General features: G+C 34.1%; 1 protein-coding gene across 1 annotated transcript in view; it reads left to right on the top strand.

Annotated features, from left to right (window-relative positions):
* KIF20B (kinesin family member 20B) overlaps positions 1-19,166 on the top strand; it is an 87,765-nt gene that overhangs the window by 36,625 nt on the left and 31,974 nt on the right. Inside the window, 8 exon segments of the mRNA XM_058299496.2 lie at positions 59-198; positions 453-588; positions 1,515-1,743; positions 3,025-3,077; positions 4,855-4,974; positions 8,510-8,663; positions 13,313-14,543; positions 14,888-15,026. Of these exon segments, the coding sequence (XP_058155479.1) occupies positions 59-198; positions 453-588; positions 1,515-1,743; positions 3,025-3,077; positions 4,855-4,974; positions 8,510-8,663; positions 13,313-14,543; positions 14,888-15,026 (2,202 nt within the window).

The raw sequence follows: 19,166 nt of genomic DNA, 5'->3' as shown, positions 1-19,166 counted from the left end.
ACAGTTTCTCAGGATTTGTTCGTTTTTTAATAAGAATTTTAACATTTACATGTTTTAGAAATTATTGGATATAATAGAAGACCTGAAAAACAAACTGATAAATGAAAAAAAAGAAAAGTTAATATTGGAATTTAAAATTCGAGAAGAAGTTACACAGGAGTTTACTCAGTATTTGGCTCAACGGGAAGCTGACTTTAAGTAAGTTATTTCCTTCATGTCCTAGTAAAAATTGAGAATTTTATTTACTTTTTTATATTAGGTGACTTCTGAATTAAGGAATTTAAGTTTACACGTTTAAAAATAAGTTATTAATCCCTTATTGATTCTGAATTTTATGTAGGTGATAATTTAAATTTCCTTTTAATTTATAACGTATTTCATCATAGAAGTTTAAAACAAAAACACAAAATAATGAATTCTTTTTCTTAATGGTATTAACTTGTGTTATGAAGGGAAACTCTTCTTCAGGAACGAGAGATATTAGAAGAAAATGCTGAATGTCGTTTGGCTATCTTCAAGGATTTGGTTGGTAAACATGATGCTCAAGAACCAACGAATGAAGATTGTGCCATGAAAGTTGAAACTGACGTATGTTCATTGAAATACAAAAAAAAATCCAGTAAGGTATTCAGTACCAGGAGTTAGTGTAGCACATCAGTGATGAAAAGCGTTATTATACTTTAGAATTAAAAAAAAAAACACTTACAATGTAGTTTTCTTATTATTGTTTTTTGTTAGGAATATAAGCACGATATTTTTAAAATATAGCTATTTGACTTGGAAAAAATTATACCTCTTACATTTATATCTCATTTTGGTATTGCTTCAGTTTTTGTCCTTATTGATTATAGGTTTCTCTTCCTTTTTGTCTAATTATTGGGTACCTCTCTCAGACTTGTCATAAACTTAAAGAATTTTTAAGTTATATGGGACTTATGGGACCATCTAGTCTAACTGCTCTGATTAAAACAAAATATAAAAATGGTTTGCCCTTGCTGAGCAACTGATCATTCCCTTCTGCTGAGGAAACATTATCCTTTTCTGCATACCATTTCCTTGCTGCCCGTGAGGCTGAAGTGGGTCAATTTTGTTAAAGTTCTTGTCTGTTTGCTTTTACTTTTGTTTTAATCATTCAGTTCAGGCCTGGGATGGTGATTTGCAGACCCTTGTTGTCAAACGGCCATTATGTGTCCCTGACATGGGTTTGGGAATTGGGCAGAGTTGTGAAAATGGAGGTTTGTTTACCAGGCTATCCCATCAAAGCCTTTTAAAACTCATATACACACAAAAAATAAATGTATATATATAAAACAATATACAATTGAATAATATGTAAATGAATAATGGGGCACACCTTTTTCATAATTTGCAATGCTTCTATATACTTTTGGTTTTTTTTTTTAATGGCAACTTATGGGCTTTTTTGCTGTTTTTTAAACTGTAAATCATATGTATCATACTGTGAGAGTGAAAGCCACTGTTAACATTAGGCATGTGGTTTTTGCTATTTTTAGGGAGCACATATTTGTGTGGGAATTGAAGACTTTATTGATTCTCTTCAAGATGATGTCACTGATATTAAGAAACAGGCTGAAATTGCTCATTTATTTATTACATCTCTTGCTGACCCCCAGGAAGCTATTGCTTGTTTAGAACTAAAGTTTAATCAAGTTAAAGCTGAATTAACTAAGACCAAAGAGGAATTAATCAAAACTCAAGAAGAATTAAAAAAGAGAGAAATTGGTAAGTAAATGTATTCTACTCTTTAGATTTTATAAATAGTAAAACGGTTGGTAAGTATAGATATTTATATAGCTTATTTACCACAGTGACCAGAAAATTTTTTGATCTTGGTAACATATTTAATATTTTGCCATTATGTAACTTTATAGTAACTTAGGAATAAAAATACATTTTCTCCCTCACTTTTATTTTTTAAATTTTTAAAAGATTTATTTATCTATTTCTCTTCCCTCACCCCCACCCGTTGTCTGCTCTCTGTGGCCATTCGCTATGTGTTCTTCTGGGTCAGCTTGTATTCTCATTGGCAGCTTGGGGCACCGATCCTAGGACCTTCTGGAGTGGGAGAGAGGCGATCATTCTCTTGTGCCACCTCACTCCCTGATCTGCTACATCTCTTACTGTCTCTCCTCTGTATTACTTGTTGCATCATCTTGCTGCGCCAGTGTCGGCTGGCACTTCTGGGTGGGGCGGCACTCCCGCATGGGCTAGCACTCTGCATGGGCCTGCTTACCTTCACCAGGAGGCCTTGGGCATCAAACCCTGCACCTCCTCTATGGTAAATGGTAGCCCAACTGCTTGAGCCACATCCGTTTTCCTCATTTGCTTTTAGATCAATATTATTAGAAAATTAATTTTTCAAAAGCATTATCAGAAAATTAAGAAATTTGTAAAGCTATAAATTCTGTTCTATTTATATTCCTTATGAACTCTCTTAGTGCATTCAAAGAGATTCATAGTGAGTTCAGAAAGATTCCGCTCTGGGCTTCTAAGTCTAAGGTGGAGTGACTACTGTGGAAGTGGTCTTAAACAGTCTATTTTATTGGTTCTTCATTCTAATGCTGAAGGTGTTTCTTATATATGTATATTATACACATGCATTCACATATATAAATATTTATATATATGATTGTCATATCTGGGTTTTAAGAAAGTTATATGAAATACTCTGCCCTTTTCTGTGTAAAATAATATGGGTGAAAAGTATCAAGTGGTACTTCTGCATTTGAAATCTACCCAAAGACACTGGCTCCTTCTCTTCCCTGATATTATACCAGTAGTTCTTGACTATTTAGTATGTGTCACTGACTTTTACCCTTAGTGGCTATTTAAAAGTGGCTTTTTCAGAAACATTTCCTCTGGTAGTAGAATCAGCAGCTGACTGCTATGCACTTCTAGTGCTGTCAAAATCCTCTTTCCTGAATATAACACTAGTTAAAAATATAGTTATTCAGTGATATATTTTTTAGATGCTTATTTTCAATATTTATTCTTTGTTTCCAGAATCAGAAATTAATATAAATTCATTGGTTCAAGAACTTGAGCAATCGAATAAGGTAATACTTTAGCTTTATTTTGTCTTGATAAGGAAATTATTAATTAAGTAAATGAAGCTTGAAAAAGAAAAAGTGTAAATGAACAAAATAAAAAATGGAAAAGAATAAGTCCTTTCTCTCCATTCCTCTTTCCAATTGTGGCCTCTTTAAAGTTTCTTGAATTCTTTCAGAAAAGTTTTATGCATATAGGGAACATACACATATATATACCTTTTAAAAAGTTACACAAAGGGGACTATAATTCTGTTTCTTGCTTTCTTCCCTTAAAAGATATATCAGAGATGAGTCTGTATCAGCACACACAGATTTATCTTATTTTTTTAGCAGGTGCATATTGTTGATTAGGTATTTAAATAGTGTTTATTTTATCTGAAATGACTGTTTCAAAATCTGGGATATGGTCTGGATATTGTGCATCATGGGAACAAAGCTATTTCCCGAGAATCCTAGAGCAGGTATTCTTAACCAGGGGACCATGAGCTTGAATAGAGAAAAATCAAGTTATTATCTTTATTTTCTCTGACCTCTAACTGAAATTTAGCATTTCCTTCCCTTATGAATGTATGCAATAAGTAAATCACAGTAGTATTCATTTCACCTGACTGGCAAAGAGGTCTGTGGAACAAAAACAGTTAAGAACCCCTGTGCTAGAACCTTGGTACCTTTAGATCAGATAATCACCCCAAATGCTTGTAGATAGGTTTTTACATTTATAGGTCTAAAAATGAAATTACAAGTATACACGGAATTGAACTTAATTTAGAACTCTGAATTTTTCCTGTCCTTCTCTGGTATGAGTCTTGTTTTTAACTTACTTTATCCTTCTGAAGTGCTGAATATCTTAATATATGACCGGATATAAATAATTCAAGATCTAGTCATCTAATATCAAGTATTAAAAGAAGTTACCAAAATGTCCTTAGCAGAAGAGATCACTTAAGAGAACAGTTACTATTTAGATAATTCCCAATCTTTTCCTTTATTTTTCTAGTTGTAAAAATAGATGCTAGTGGTTAAAATTCAATTAATCTTAAAATATATAAAATATAAAGTAAACGTCCCCTATAAATAATTGTTCTCCTAAGTTAAAAAGAAAAGAAAACCAACAGGTTAAAAGTTCTTCTAGACCTTCACATTATATATGTTTATAATTATGGAACATTATTTTTTTGCTATCTGGTTGCATCGTCCTTTTTGTGCATTGCTGTACTGTTTGGGGGCCTGCAGCTCTCCATGCTGGGACTCCTTTTTTCTTTTTTTTTTTTTTTTACCATGAGGTCCCGGGAATGGAACTCAGGTCCTCCATATAATAAACAGGAGCTCAACTGCTTGAGCCACAGCTGCTTTCCAGTTACAGAACATTTAATATATGCCAAGTGTTCTTTTAAATGCTTTACATATATTAACTCACTTAAATCTCACAACAATTTTATGATGTAGGTACTATTATTTTTTTATTTTTACAGAGATGTTAAGTAACTTGCCAGCTTGCCCTGGGTCACACAGCTAGGAAATGGAAAAGCCGAGAATCAAACCCAGGCAGTCTGACTCTAGTTTCCTCTTACTTGGAGCTATATTGCTTTTCCTTCCATGTATATATAAACCCATGTTACTTTTTAAGACAAAAATAAGATCATGCTATGCACAGTGTGTGTTGCTACTTGCTATTATTACTAATTCTTTAAAATTTGAAGTAATTCTAAAGTTGCATCATTTTTGCATTCTACTTACTCCCAAATATATCCACTAAACATTACTATTGTTCTTCTTTCCAAAGAAAATAATTATGCAGAATGAAAGAATGCAAGAATTGATAGATATAATTGATCAAAAAGAGGACACTATCAACAAATACCAGAACCTAAAGTCTCACATGGAAAACATATTTAAAGACAGTGTAAGAATTAGCTTTATTTGTCCATGTGATAAGTTAACTTATAAGTATATGTTTTGGTTTAAGTAAATAATTTAAAATAGCTTATGCAACTAAGATTAATTTACAAAGAATGCTTTCTTGCTTTTCCGGCATGGTATTCAATTTACTATTATATTTTACAAATCTGAATTGTTAAGAACTTAGAAGAGGGCATTTAGCTTCTTTGAGCAGAGTAACCCATAAACAAAGCTGACAGCATTTTGTACATAACAGGGAGAAGAATATGTAGCCCTTGAAAGTTTAAGCCTTATATAGTTGGAAGGGGATCTCTGAGGTGAAAGCAACTTAGATATTCATAGATCTAAAAAAGCCAGAGAACTGTAACATGGCATTTTGTAGAAATAATGGTTTGTTTTTCTTAGAGCCTTGTTTTTATTATATACAATGGTGCTCTTGTTCATATGCTTAGGAGCAGGGATGTTTTCTTTTAAAACTTACATTAATGTAAAGCTTTTAAGGATTTTTTTTACTCTTTCATAAATGCAAATTTAGATAATTTCATGTTCATTTAGTTTAGACTAAGAGATGATAAGCTTGTACTTTTTTGTCTTTTTATCCTGTTTTTAAGTGGTTTTCTTTTATGTTTGCTTTTTTATTTCAGGACCTTCAAATTATTTTTTGATATAGAAATGGATTAAAATAAATGATAATAAAATAATAGTCTGAGTAAACTAATAGCCAAACTGCTGTGCTTTGTTTAGAGGTGCTTTCCAATGTCTTCTCAATGCCCAGAGAGGCAAGAGTGGTGCCTTATAAAAAGTGGCTGTTGAGCCTCCTTTGTAACTTGCTAGTTAAGCTCTAATACCCACCAGCATTCCCTGAATCATCTGAATGTCAGATGGGTTTTTGATGCTACAGGAGTAAATGAGTAGCTTTCAAGAAGAGTAGCTCATCCTCTGCCTCCAATAGCAGATTTCTTAGTATTTATTAGATCCAGATCCATTATTCAAGTATCTGACTTCTCTGTACAGGGAGAAACTAAGAAATACATTCTTTAATAAAGGTGGAGGAATAAGGTCAAGAAGCATACAATGATTTATTTCAGTCAAGAAATACCAAGTGTCTGCTGATGCCAGATACTGTTCTATATTCTGGGAATTACACAGATTAATAAAACCAGTCTCCTTAAGGATCCCCCAGTAAGGGAGAAACAGCATTCACATGATTAAAATGCAGTGTGTCATGAGTGCGTTGATAGTAGGTGTGTGCAGGAAATTGAGATTAGGTCTAAGGAATACTTTCCAGAGATGAAAATAACTAAGCTGTTACTGAAAGGTGAGGAGAGTTTAGCTAGTTCAGAGTAGGGGAGGAGGGCAGTTTATAGCAGTGAGGGAGAAGATACACTGGCCTTCCAAGTCTAAGATCAGAATGAACAAAATCATGATACTGAGAAACTTTCAGTCAATATAGGAAAGTACAAGCAGTTTTTTCAAGAAAGTTTGAAGCAAGAAGTGATTAGATGAGACTGGAACAGTAAATTACAGTAAAATGGTGGAAGGCCTTGAATCCCACATTAGAGTTTGGGTTTATTTTGTAGGCAGCAGGGAGCCATTAATTTTAAGCAGAGAAGTAGCAAAGTTGGCTTTTTTTCCAGAGATACCTGACCTGGGGGTTGAACATGGGACCTTGTACGTGGGAAGCTGGTGCTCAACCACTGAGCCACATTGGCTCCACCCAAGTTGATTTTTCACTTTGAATAGATATTTTTGAAAGTTCTGACATTAGGATTGAGATGTAATTTGACTGGTGGCAGTGATAACAGTCTCTTTGGAAGAATTCAAGCAACAGTTGATCAGGCATTTATTTAGAGTAGTTGATGTTGGTAAAAGAGATAAAGAAGAGGAAATTGATTTATGAAATAAGGGAGGTAAGGCCTTTGGGACTTGAGGCTTGACTTTTTCTAGTAATTTAGTTGATGGGCCTCCAGGCTTTCAGTACTTTTATTTGGTTGGCTACCATACATTTTTCTCTAATCACATGACCTAGATTTTTAGTCTGGTCTTTGGTTTGGAAAGTAAATACAAGAAAAAGAAAAGCCAGAGACAGAACATTTCAGGCCATTACAACTTCAAATAAAATGGTTGGAAATTTAACATGGAATTGTATTATTTCTGTAATATGTTAGCATACCACAACAAATTAGCAATGTTTAAATAATAGTAAAAAAATAAGCAGTATTCCTAATATAATTAATCCTTGCCTGTAAATAACCTTTATGGATAGGCTCTAGACCCTGTTTTATCAACTAACTTAAAATGGCGTTCACATAACTACATAAATAAACAAACTCAAAGTAATTTGTGAGTTGTCTGTGCTGATGAAGTATTAACTAGGGTCACTATTCCAAAGCTTGTCTTGAGAACAGACTCTTTCCCAATGTTGAAAAAATTTTTTACAGTTTATTTTGAATTGTGGTTTCTCTTTTTTTGTTACCCAGACATACCCATGAAATATTCCTTTCGATAACTGTGACTTCTGAAAATAAATTTTTGTGGCGATTGCATAGTTTGAAAGGGAGAGGAAAAACGGATCAGGTCATTCTGATAGGTGCTAAAGAGTGGGGGAGGAGAGAGCCTGAATCTGTTTTGAAGTGTTTGAAAACTTTTAAACTGTCAGAAATGTGATATATATATTCTAGGATTTTGTCATTTATCAGTAACAGCACTGGACTAATGGAGGTTGTTGTTTATGATATCCTCTGTTTAGGGATATCTAAAAACACTTTACCTTTTTCTTTTTTTCCTAATAACCCATAACATTTGCTGATTTTATAATGTAAAATGGTCCTTTGCGTCATCTTGCTGTGTCAGCTCTCCATGTGTGCCGCATCATTCTTGGGCAGGCTGCACTTTCTTTTGCACTGGGTGGCTCTCCTTACGGGGCACACTGGGCTCCCCTCCACAGGGGACACCCAAAGTGGCAGGGCCGCCTCCTTGCGTGCATCAGCACTGCACGTGGGCCAGCTCCACATGGGTCAAGGAGGCCGGGGGTTTGAACTGTGGACCTCCCATGTGGTAGGCAGACGCTCTATCCATTGGGCCAAGTCTTCTTCCTCCTGCTCCTCTTTTGATAAGACTATTGTATGCTCTTTCTGTTTGTCTTTTAGGAAGCATAGTCTTTGCTTTAAAAAATAAAAACCTAAATGACTGATCTAGAAGTTCAGTTTTAAAATTTTATGTAGATTGTATAACTTTGAAAGATACATATAGATATTCATTGAAGATGAATTTGTTTTCAGATATCAAGGTAAAACTGCAAGCTTAACTGATTTTAGGGCAGGTTTCCCCCACTGCACCTATGAGTGTACAAATTAGTTAATATTCATTTGTCAGCTATCAGGTATTTTAGGCTGAGATTTAGGAAATAACTTAGAAAATGCTTCAACAAATTGTGAAATAAAAGTTTTTATGATACACTATTGAAAGATAATTTATATAGTTTATACATTCGTTGTAGCTTTCTGTGTGTGAATTGATTTTAATTTGTTTTGCTTTAGGAAAAGACCAGTACGTCTTCTTTAATAATGAACAATAAATTGACCTGTATTGAAACAGTTGAACTACCTAAGGACAGCAAAATTAAAACCTCTTCAAGAAGAAAGAGATTAAGTGAAAATAAACTTCAACAGGATGAACCACCAGCAAAGAAAGGTATTACTTCAGTTGCCAGCAGGAGGCCTTTAAGAAAGCTAATTCCTGAACCACTAAACATAAAAATTGTAAATAAAAGAAATATACTTGTATAAGGAAAATACTTGGGAAAATTTAAAACACTAATTTTTACGCTAACAAATTCTCTAGAGGATGGAAATATTTAAAACTGCCTTATATTTTTATAAAAATATTTTTTGATATTATATTTTTTCGTGTTTCCTTTGCATGCCTATAATTACTTCCTTCATTTTTCTTCTTACAGAAGTTAAAATTCAACTCTTTCATTTTTATAAATAATTGCACCTTGTTTTGGTAAAATTTCTCCCCAGTGTTTTCTCTCCTTCCCTTGCATTCTTTATTCATTTGGAGAAAATGTCACTTGACAGTAAGACTTTGAGCTGAACATGACTAAAGATAATTATGGTCAAGTTGCATTTACTGCCAAATTACTTTAAAAAGTACAGTGCATCCTTCTATATTATATCTCCCTGTTTATGTGGAAGAAAGTAACTTTTTTCCTAGTTTAAAAAAGGTATGATACATTACAGTTTTACTATTCTTTAGATTATTTGCTAAGCTATTCAATATTTTTTTTAGAAAACATTTATAATATGAGACAGGGTTTTCTCATATTATAAAGTACATTAGCTTTAGAAATCTAACTCTGCCACTTCCTGCTAGCTGAGTTAAATCAAGTCTTAGAAAACTGGTAAGTTAAGTCTTACTTTTATCATAAGTAAAATAAATTTATATTACCTGCCTCCTCAGTTTGTCAAGGATGAAAAAAAAAAGTTTTAATACGCCAACATAATAAATACCTTTGGACCTCAGTAAAATGAGTATTTTCAAAAGGAGATGTCTTAAGGAATAGTACAGCACTAGCTATATGGTCTACAGGATGTACAGTGCTTGTGTGAGCTAATATGCCTAGTCAGTCTTCTGCTCTCTATTAAAGAGGGATGCATTAGTTGCTGGGAGGATAACCTTGCTAGGATTTTCATTGCACTGTTCCTTTCTTTCTTCCATCTTGGTCAGTATCATAGAATAGTTGAGAATGTAACATCAACAGATAACTAGGTAAATGGATGGGGTAGGGATAAGTAATCTACACAGTGTGGTTAATGCTAAAGGCTCATCATTCTTGGAGAGGAAGATTATGTAAGAACTATAGTTTTTAACTATAAATAATTTAGATATGAATGGTTTAAATAAGTTTACATAGGAAAATATTTTTTTCTACTTAAATTTACAACCACTTTGAATGGCTAACCTTGATTATCCATGTTATTAGAAACTATAGGAATCACCTAAGGAATCATATAAAAATCATAGATAAAATCACCCTCTTTCCTCTCTGCTTGCCACTAAAAAAACTTAAGAACAAAAACATTTGATTTCTCTAACTACCAGTGTAGGATCAGGGGTTTGATATTTTCGTAGGGTGCATGTTTTCTTTATTAAAAAGGGAGGCAGGACCATTTCCCTTTCACAGTGAATTTAATTGTTTTAGGTTCCTGTATTGGAGAAGGTGTCACCATGTAAACAGTCCAAGAAATAAGCATTCAGATAATGATAAATGAAACAAACCAGAGACACAGTACAATCTGCTTACCTGTGATTTTTTGATCGAAACTAACTTTTTTATAGCAGAATTGATATAAAAAGCATAAGTCAAGGCTGAAAGTAGTATAAAAATCGAATTAAAGTGTGATTTGAATTCTTTTCTCTTTTATGTTACCTTTTATAAGTTAACCTTATTCTAGATAGTATCTGAAAGACCTCTCATAAATGCTTATGATTCTCCTTTCTTTTGTCACAACTTCAACTGTGCTTAGTATGTAGAAAGAAACTGTTTAAAGGATGGCAGATTTCAGGAGCTTTTCATCATCTCAAAAATGTTGGCTTCTTCATTGAACAGATTTATTACATGTGCATCTTATTGGCAATATTGTCTTTCAGCTAGGATGCACAAGAGCCTGCGAGAGGCAGGGAAACAACTTAAGGGTTTGAATCTCATAACTTTATGAGATTTGACATTTGAGTCTTATGAAACAGTTACAAGTAACAGGGCTGTCAGAGGCTTTGTGATGAAGCAAACCTGCTAAATTTATATTACAAATATGGTTACAGAGTTGACTGTTACCTTCTAGAAATTTTCAAAAACAAGTGCCTAGAGCAGTATTTCTCAAAGTGCTGTATATACAGTCCATCTTAGACGTACCAGATCAATATCTTTGTGAGTGGCTCCCAGGAATATGTGGTTTAATACATTTCCTGAATGATTTCTTATGCCCAAACTTAAGAATCACTGTTATAAAAAGAAATGAGGACCTTAACATTTTAAACATAAAATTACACTAAATAATCAAGTTAATATAGATGGGCATGTCAGATTATGAATTTTCACATTCCTAGAACCAGAATAGGTTACTGATTGCAAAAATTATATTTACAAAGATTATTTGTTTTCTGTGATATATTTTAGAGATAGAAAAGGAGAATATCATGTAAATAGCTAAATTTCAAAAATATCATTTAGATTTATTGTTCAAAGTATATAAAAAATAAGACACAGGGAGTCTGCTATCATGGAGTTTGGAATCTGGTGGATGAGAGACTTTTTTTTTTTTCCAGTATAATATAAAGGGCTAACATGCATAGGATGATATGGGAGAGGTGGTCATTAAAAAGAAAAGAGCTCTAAACACCCTTTTTAGATTAATTGAGCAGAAACCCACTGAGAGTATTAGGTTTCTTAAAGAATAGGGTTTCAAGCCAAACTTCCCTTATAACTTCTTTCATGGATTAGTACCCCTTATAATTCCTATTATATCTGAGACCTTTAAGAAATGAGGAATTTGGGAAGCGGATGTGGTTCAAGCAGTTGAGGTTCTGCCTACCACATGGGAGGTCCCAGGTTCAGTTCCCATTGCCTCCTAAAGAAGATGAGCAAGCCAGCTGATGTAACCAGCTGGCACGGCAAGCTGACACAAGATGATGCAACAAGAGACACAAGGAGGAAAACATAGTGAGAGAGACAAAGCGGGGAGCCAAGGTGGCTAAAGGAATTAGACACCTCCATCCCACATGGGAGTTCTCCACTTCAGTTACTGGTGCCTCCTAAAGAAAAGACGAGCACACGACAGACAGACACAGCAAGTGCAAACGACAAAGGGATGAGGAGAAATAAATACAGAAATAAATAAATAAAAATAAATCTTAAGAATCAAATTCCTCATTTTTTTAAATGTACTTAATGAGGATACCAAATGAAAATATAGGTGACATCAACAGATCAGGAAGTGAAAAGGGCATACAGATTCAATTATATCAGAGCAATGGTACATAGAAATCCACATGTAAATTGAAATAAGATGTGTACCCATCAAACTAGGAAGAGGAACAGAAAGAAAGTCTGATTCTTACATGTTTTAAAGTAATCTTCCTAGATAGTGTGACACTCAACAGACCTTGTTAGAGTAGTGGAAATTGTATGAAAACACGGGTACAAATAATTTTGTGTATTTAGAGGAATGAGGATTATGTTTCAAGATTTAATAATAGAATCTTTAAGAAAAACTTAAACAGACATAATTTTTCCTGGACAGTTGTATGGGGTGAATTAGTTGTCAAAATGAATGTAAGAATTAAGGTTTGACTAATAAGGTATCTACTCTGTGCTAAAAGTTCTTGTATTCATATGACATTTACAAAGCACTTTTTTTTTTACAAAGGATTTTAATGTACATGATACTTTACTGTTCGTGCCCCTTAATAATATCCTATAAAGTAGGACAGAAATGTCTTTATTCTAGAAATGTACACATTGAGTCTGCAAAAAGCAAACTTTTAATCATTTTTAATTAATTGAATCTTCCTTTACAGTTTTCAGGCCCTAGTGATAGCTAACTATATTCCAAACGAAATGTTCTAGGCTTATTTACTATCTTTGCAACAGCTCTGAGATAATATTATTATTGTTCCCATCTTAAATTTGAGAAAACAGTCATAGGATTGAACAGTTTAATGATGGTTACATAATTAGGGAAGGATGTAAAGCTAGAATTTAAATTTAGGCAACTTGATTCTAGAGTTCATAATTTTAAGTACTACATTTTATGACTTCCCAAAATATCAACCATTTTCCCCAAGTTTTAGCTATGAAAGTTTTAGGTACTCAATTAATAAATCATTAATTTCGCAGAATAACCAGTATAACTGCACTTTAAAATCAGTTTTTTAGGATATGGAATGTTTGCCTAGGGTGTTTCATTATATTTTCCCTGCCCTCCTTTATTCCATATTAAAATGATAAAAGTTTGTGGTAGAAAATTTAAACAATATTTGAAAGTTTAAGAGGAAAGTAGAAGCAACTGGTAATCTTACTCAGAAAACGCTACCATCATTTTGGCGTACTTTGCTAATTCTCTGCATATTAAGTATCGATTTATGCTACTGTACTTTTTACATAATTGGGTTTATTCCATGTGTTTTCAACCCATTTTTTTCCTTTTTTCACTCATCAGCATATTTCTGTGTTTCATTAAATGTTTGCTGTTTCTTTGTTTGGATATTGGCTTAGATCATAAGTTTTTGGTTTTATTGAGGGATTTCCCAGATTAATACAATTATTTTTATTTTTAAAGGACCTGTACATATCAGCTGTACTATCTCTGAAGACCAAAAGGAAAGTGAAGAAATACAACAAAGCATTTCAGAAGAGAGAGATGTTAGAGTTTTACAAGAAAATAGTGAAGAGCTGAAAACACATTTAGTCATTGTTGAAAATGAACTTAGGAAGGAAAAGGAAAAAAAATCAGAATTAAATAAACAGATTGTTAGTTTGCAACAGGAACTTTCTTCTTCTGAAAAAAAGAATTTTACTTTAAGTATAGAGAGCCAACAAATTCAATCAAATTATGACAATGCAATTTCTGAATTACATGTTCAGAAAGGTATAAATCAAGAACAAGAAGAAAAGATTGTGAAACTGTCAAAGGAGATAGAAACTGCAAGAAGAAATTTTGCAAATAGTGTTTCCCAAATAAAATTAATGCAAACAAAAGTAGATGAACTACGTATGTTTGATTCAGCTTCTCAGATTTCAAATATAGATTTACTTAATCTTGGGGATTTGTCAAATGGTTCTCAGGAGGTTAATTTGCCAAATTCACAATTAGACCTTTTAGGTAATGATTATTTGGTAAGTAAACAGGTTAAAGAATATCATATTGAAGAACTTAGGAGGGAAAGTTCTTTTCATTCTAGTATCGAAGCCATTTGGGAAGAATGTAAGGAGATTGTGAAGACATCTTCCAAAAAAAGTCAGCAGATCCAGGAACTGGAACAACAAATTAAAAAATTACAGGCAGAAGTCAAAGGCTGTAAGGATGAAAATGATGAACTAAAAATAAAAGAAAGGGAGAATAAGAATCAAGATGACCTACTAAAAGAAAAAGAAAGTCTAATACAGCAGCTGAAAGAAGAACTGCAAGAAAAAAAAATTAATGCTGAAGCGGAGCATGTAGGTGAAGGAAAGAGAGCACTTTTAGAACTTACACAAGATGTTACTTGCTATAAGACCAAAATAAAGGAACTTGAAACAATTTTAGAGACTCAGAAAGATAAATATAGTCATTTGGCCAGGTTAGAACAAGAAATTTTGGAAAAGGATTCTATCATCATAAAGCTGGAAAGCAGCCTGAAGAAATTTCAAGCAGATCTTCGGGATTCTATCAAAAACACCAGTGATCTAAGTGAAAAGGAAATAAAGTTGAAAAAAGAAATTACACAGTTAACAAATAATTTGCAAGATGTGAAGCAGTCACTTCAGTTAAAGGAAGAAACAAATGAAGCTAACAGACAAGAAATAGAAAAGTAAGCTAAATATTACTTTAAAATATACATAGCATTCACTTTACTATGTAGCTTTTGAACAATTAGATGGATGTAATTTAAACTGGCAAAGTATAGCATGTACAGTGAATGGAGAATTTGTACTTTGTTTCATATTAGCCTTTGAAACCAAAAGTTTTATGAAAAGATCTGCTTATAAAAGCACATAAAAGAATCTCAAAGAATTCACTTATTCTTTCATGGTTTGGACATGCAAATTATGAAAAGATATAATTTTCTAAAGATTGTTACCAGTTTAAACGTATGGTCCTAAGTGGTATAGTGGTGCACTAATATAGAAAACTGATTTTGTGGGGTTTTTTTAGATTGAAAGAGGAGCTTTCTATAAGTTCTGCTTGTACACAGAATCTGAAAGTAGATCTTCAGAGAAAGGAAGAAGATTATGCTGAGCTGAAAGAGAAACTGGCTGATGCCAAAAAGCAGATTGAGCAAGTACAGAAAGAGGTAGGTTATTTTGAAAGTTGTGGGGCAAATTTAATGATGATGGTTTTTCTTATGTATCAAGTTTGGATGCTAATCTTAGGACTGAACAGAATACTTGTCAACTTCATAATTTTTCTTAAAATGGTGAGAACAAATATTTCACAAAAGAAAATTTAGCCAGCTTAAGCAAACTGAAGAATGCCCACCATTAAGAAAAAAAAAAAATGCTTTATATAAGTTTAGAACCTTTTTTTTTCTTTTAAGGACCACAAAGTTCAATTCCCCCCTAAAAAAGCAAAAGGCAGCTTTTGTTTGCAGATTGTATTTTGAAGAATATATAATATGATTGTAACAAGTTTTTACTATCATTTAATTTTAAAATAGGAAATGCAATCACATGATTCCAAATTTGAAAGTTACAAAAGTACGTACAATGAGGGGAAACTCCTTCCTACACCTGCTGGTATTCAAAGTACGGTCCAAAGCCATCAAATGTTACCAGTTACTTTTTTCTCCTTCTCACTTTCCTTCTTTCCCTCCCTCATTTAAGAAAAGAAAAAGCATTCTATAAACACTGTTCTGAATCTTCCATTTTTTTTCACTTAATAGTAAATGTTGGCTGTTATTCCATATCAGTATATAAAGAACTTCCAAATTCTTTTTTATAATTTCAAAATAGGGATTTACTATAATTTATTTAATCAGTATTTATTGTTGGACAATTGGGATAGATTCTAGACTTTTACTGAAACAAATGATACTGCAGTGTCATTTTGAACATTTGCAAGTCTTTCTGTGGTATAAATTCCTAGAAGTGGAATCGATGGATAACTGGTTTGTACAGTTGTAATTTTAATGTTTATTGCCCTCTTTAGAGATTATGCCAATTTACATGCCAACAATGTATGAAAACGAGTATCCTTTTTTTCTTCACTCTTATCTGCAAAGTAGTATATTTACAGTACATTTTTGGTCCTTGCCAAATTGAGAGGTAAATAGTCAATATTATTGTAGCTCTAATATGTGTTTCGCAAATTATAAGTAAGCATGTTTTATTTAAAAGTCATTTGTATTTTTTTGTGTGTGAATTGTCCCAATCGTTTGCCTTTTTTCTTTCGAGAGTTTATCTTTTTTTTTTAACACTTTTTTAAATTAAAGTTAATGGATCACGGAAAACGGACTTTGGCCCAGTGGTTAGGGCGTCCGTCTACCACATGGGAGGCCCGCGGTTCAAGCCCCGGGCCTCCTTGACCCGTGTGGAGCTGGCCCATGCGCAGTGCTGATGCGCGCAAGGAGTGCAGTGCCACACAGGGGTGTCCCCCGCGTAGGGGAGCCCCACGCGCAAGGAGTGCACCCATAAGGAGAGCCGCCCAGCGCGAAGGAGGGAGCAGCCTGCCGAGGAATGGCGCCGCCCACACTTCCCGTGCCGCTGACACCAACAGAAGCGGACAAAGAAACAAGACACAGCAAAAAGACACAGAAAACAGACAACCGGGGGAGGGGAGGGGAATTAAATAAATAAAAATAAATCTTTAAAAAAAAAAAAAAAAAAAAAGTTAATGGATCACAAGACTGTTACATTAAAAAATGTTTATCCTTTTAATGCTTTGTAGGAACTTATTAAGGAAATTACCTTTTTAGGGGTATGAATTACAGATTCCCCCCAATTACTGTTTTTCTTGATTTTTAAAATTATGGTCCATTTTTGCCTTGGAGCAAATTTCGACTTTTCTAACATTAAATTTTTCATTTTTCTGTTATAGCTCCTTGATTTTGTTTCATATTTAGACCTTCTCTAAAGATTGGAACAGGTTAAAAATATTTATTACTTCATGTTAGATGCAAAACAGCAAATGCTTATGGGTCTGCCCCAATTCTTTTCTCTTTCCTATCCTCATGTAAGTTACTATTCTGAATATTGTTTGCCTTTTAAAAAGCAGCTCCGATAAGTACTAAGTTTTAATGATAATATGGGAAAATGCTTATATGATAATGTTAAGTAATAGAAGCTGAACCCAATTATATATATTATAGGATTAAAGCTATGTGAACAATTTGCATAGCAATATAGACTGCAAGGAAATATATAAAAATACATCTATTATATACTTTTTTTTTTTGAGATTTATTTTTATTTATTTCTCCATCCCCTCTCCCCCCATTGTCTACTCTCTGTGCCCATTCATTGTGTGTTCTTCTGTGTCTGCTTTGTATTCTCATTAGATGGCTCCGGGAACCGATCCTGGGACCTTCCGGAGTGGGAGAGAGGTGACTACTCTCTTGTGCCACCTCAGCTCCCAGTTCTGCTACATCCACTTATTTTCTCTCCTCTCTGTCTCTTGTATCATCTTGCTGTGCAAGCTCTCTGTGTGGGTTGGCACTCCTGTGCAGGGCGGCTTTTCCTGCTCAGGGTGGCATTCCCACGCAGGGCGGCACTCCTGCACGGGGCCGCTTTCCCGCGTGGGCCAGCACTCCACATGAGCCAGCTCACCATGTGGGCCAGCTTGCTCTCACTAGGAGGCCCTGGACATCTAACTCTGGACCTCCTATATGGTAGACAGGAGCCCAATTGTTTGAGCCACATCCGTTTCCCTATTATATACATTTTTTTAAAAGATTTATTTATTTCTCTCCCCTTCCCCCCAATGTCTGCTCTCTGTGTCCATTCTCTGTGTGTTCTTCTGTGTCTGCTTGCATTCTTATCATGCAGCACTGGGAAACTGGGTTGCTTTTCTTGTTGTGTCATCTTGCTGTGTCAGCTCTCTGTGTGTGCTGCACCACTCCTGGGCAGGTTGTGCTTTTATCATGCGTGGTGGCTCTCCTTGCGGGGGCGCACTCCTTGCATGTGGGCACTCCTACATGGGGGGGGGGACACCCCTGTGTGGCACGGCACTCCTTGTGCATGACAGCACTGTGCATGGGCCAGCTCACCACACAGGTCAGGAAGCCCTGGATATCAAACTCTGGGCCCGCCATATGGTAGGCGGACGCTCTAGCAGTTAAGCCACAACCGCTTCCCCCTATTATATGCTTTTGATTATCTTAGCGTATGGATTACAGACAATTTTTTTAAACTCCTGCATGCTTTTATTCATTTTTTAAAATATTACGAGTGTATATTCATTCACAGTAAGAAAAATATAGTTTTTTGTTAATGGAAGAGAAATCCAAATAATACCACTGTAGATAACATTCAAAATTTGTTACTTCTGATCACTATACATGTAGAAGGTTTCTAGGCATTCATGATACACGACAAGAACTTCAAAGGTAGTTTACATTAGAAAGGAAAGGCTTAAACTATAATTAAGCAGTTGGAAAATTCTTAGTAAAATAAGCAGATTATTGGCATTCTGGCATAACTTGGAAAAGCACTAGTGGTCAACAGATTTAGATTGTTTCTTACACATGTAATGTTAGCCAATTCAGTCCCCAGTCCTCATCCTCCACCCCACCCTAGTTATACACAAATGGCTTTAAATTTAATGTAGATTCTGAGGTTGTAAAATAAATCTAGATTGAGATTTACCTTTAAAAACCCAGAATCTAAACTAGAGTTTCTATAGGTTGGTAGTAGACAAGCTTGAAAGCTTTATAAGTTTTTGGCAAATAACAGGTATTTAGAATAAATACTTCAGAATATAAACACCAACAACCTTGGTGGTCCATCCTTAGCTTTGGTTATATTCCTTTAACTTAACTAAGTAATCCACAGGGAACTTTGGGTTCATATTTCTATTAACAGTCGACTGTTCTTTATGAGATATCCTTAGCAAACAAATAAGGAAATAAATTTTAGGCTGTATATATAACCTTTATGCATTCTTCACATTTCTGTTACATGCAATGTGAACTAGAAATGTGCAGTTTGATTCTGAACTCCTGATTCTGTGATCTGGTTCACAGCTGTTGACTCTGTTACACAATAGGAAAGAGTACCATTTCTTAATCTTTTGTGATCTGTTTAAAATTAACTGTGTTTTTAATTTAGATTACTTTAATATGGATTGTTGATTTTTATTAAGTGATTTCTTGGATGAAGATTCTGATTATAGAAAATTCCTAGTTTAAAATCATATTTCTGGGAAGCGAATATGGCTCAAGCATTTGGGTGCCTGCTAACCACATGGGAGGTCCTGGGTTCTGTTACCGGTGCCTTCT

This window comes from Dasypus novemcinctus, chromosome 6, assembly GCF_030445035.2.
Source record: "Dasypus novemcinctus isolate mDasNov1 chromosome 6, mDasNov1.1.hap2, whole genome shotgun sequence".
NCBI classification, from domain to species: domain Eukaryota; kingdom Metazoa; phylum Chordata; class Mammalia; order Cingulata; family Dasypodidae; genus Dasypus; species Dasypus novemcinctus.
This window is presented reverse-complemented; position numbering and strand designations above follow the sequence as displayed.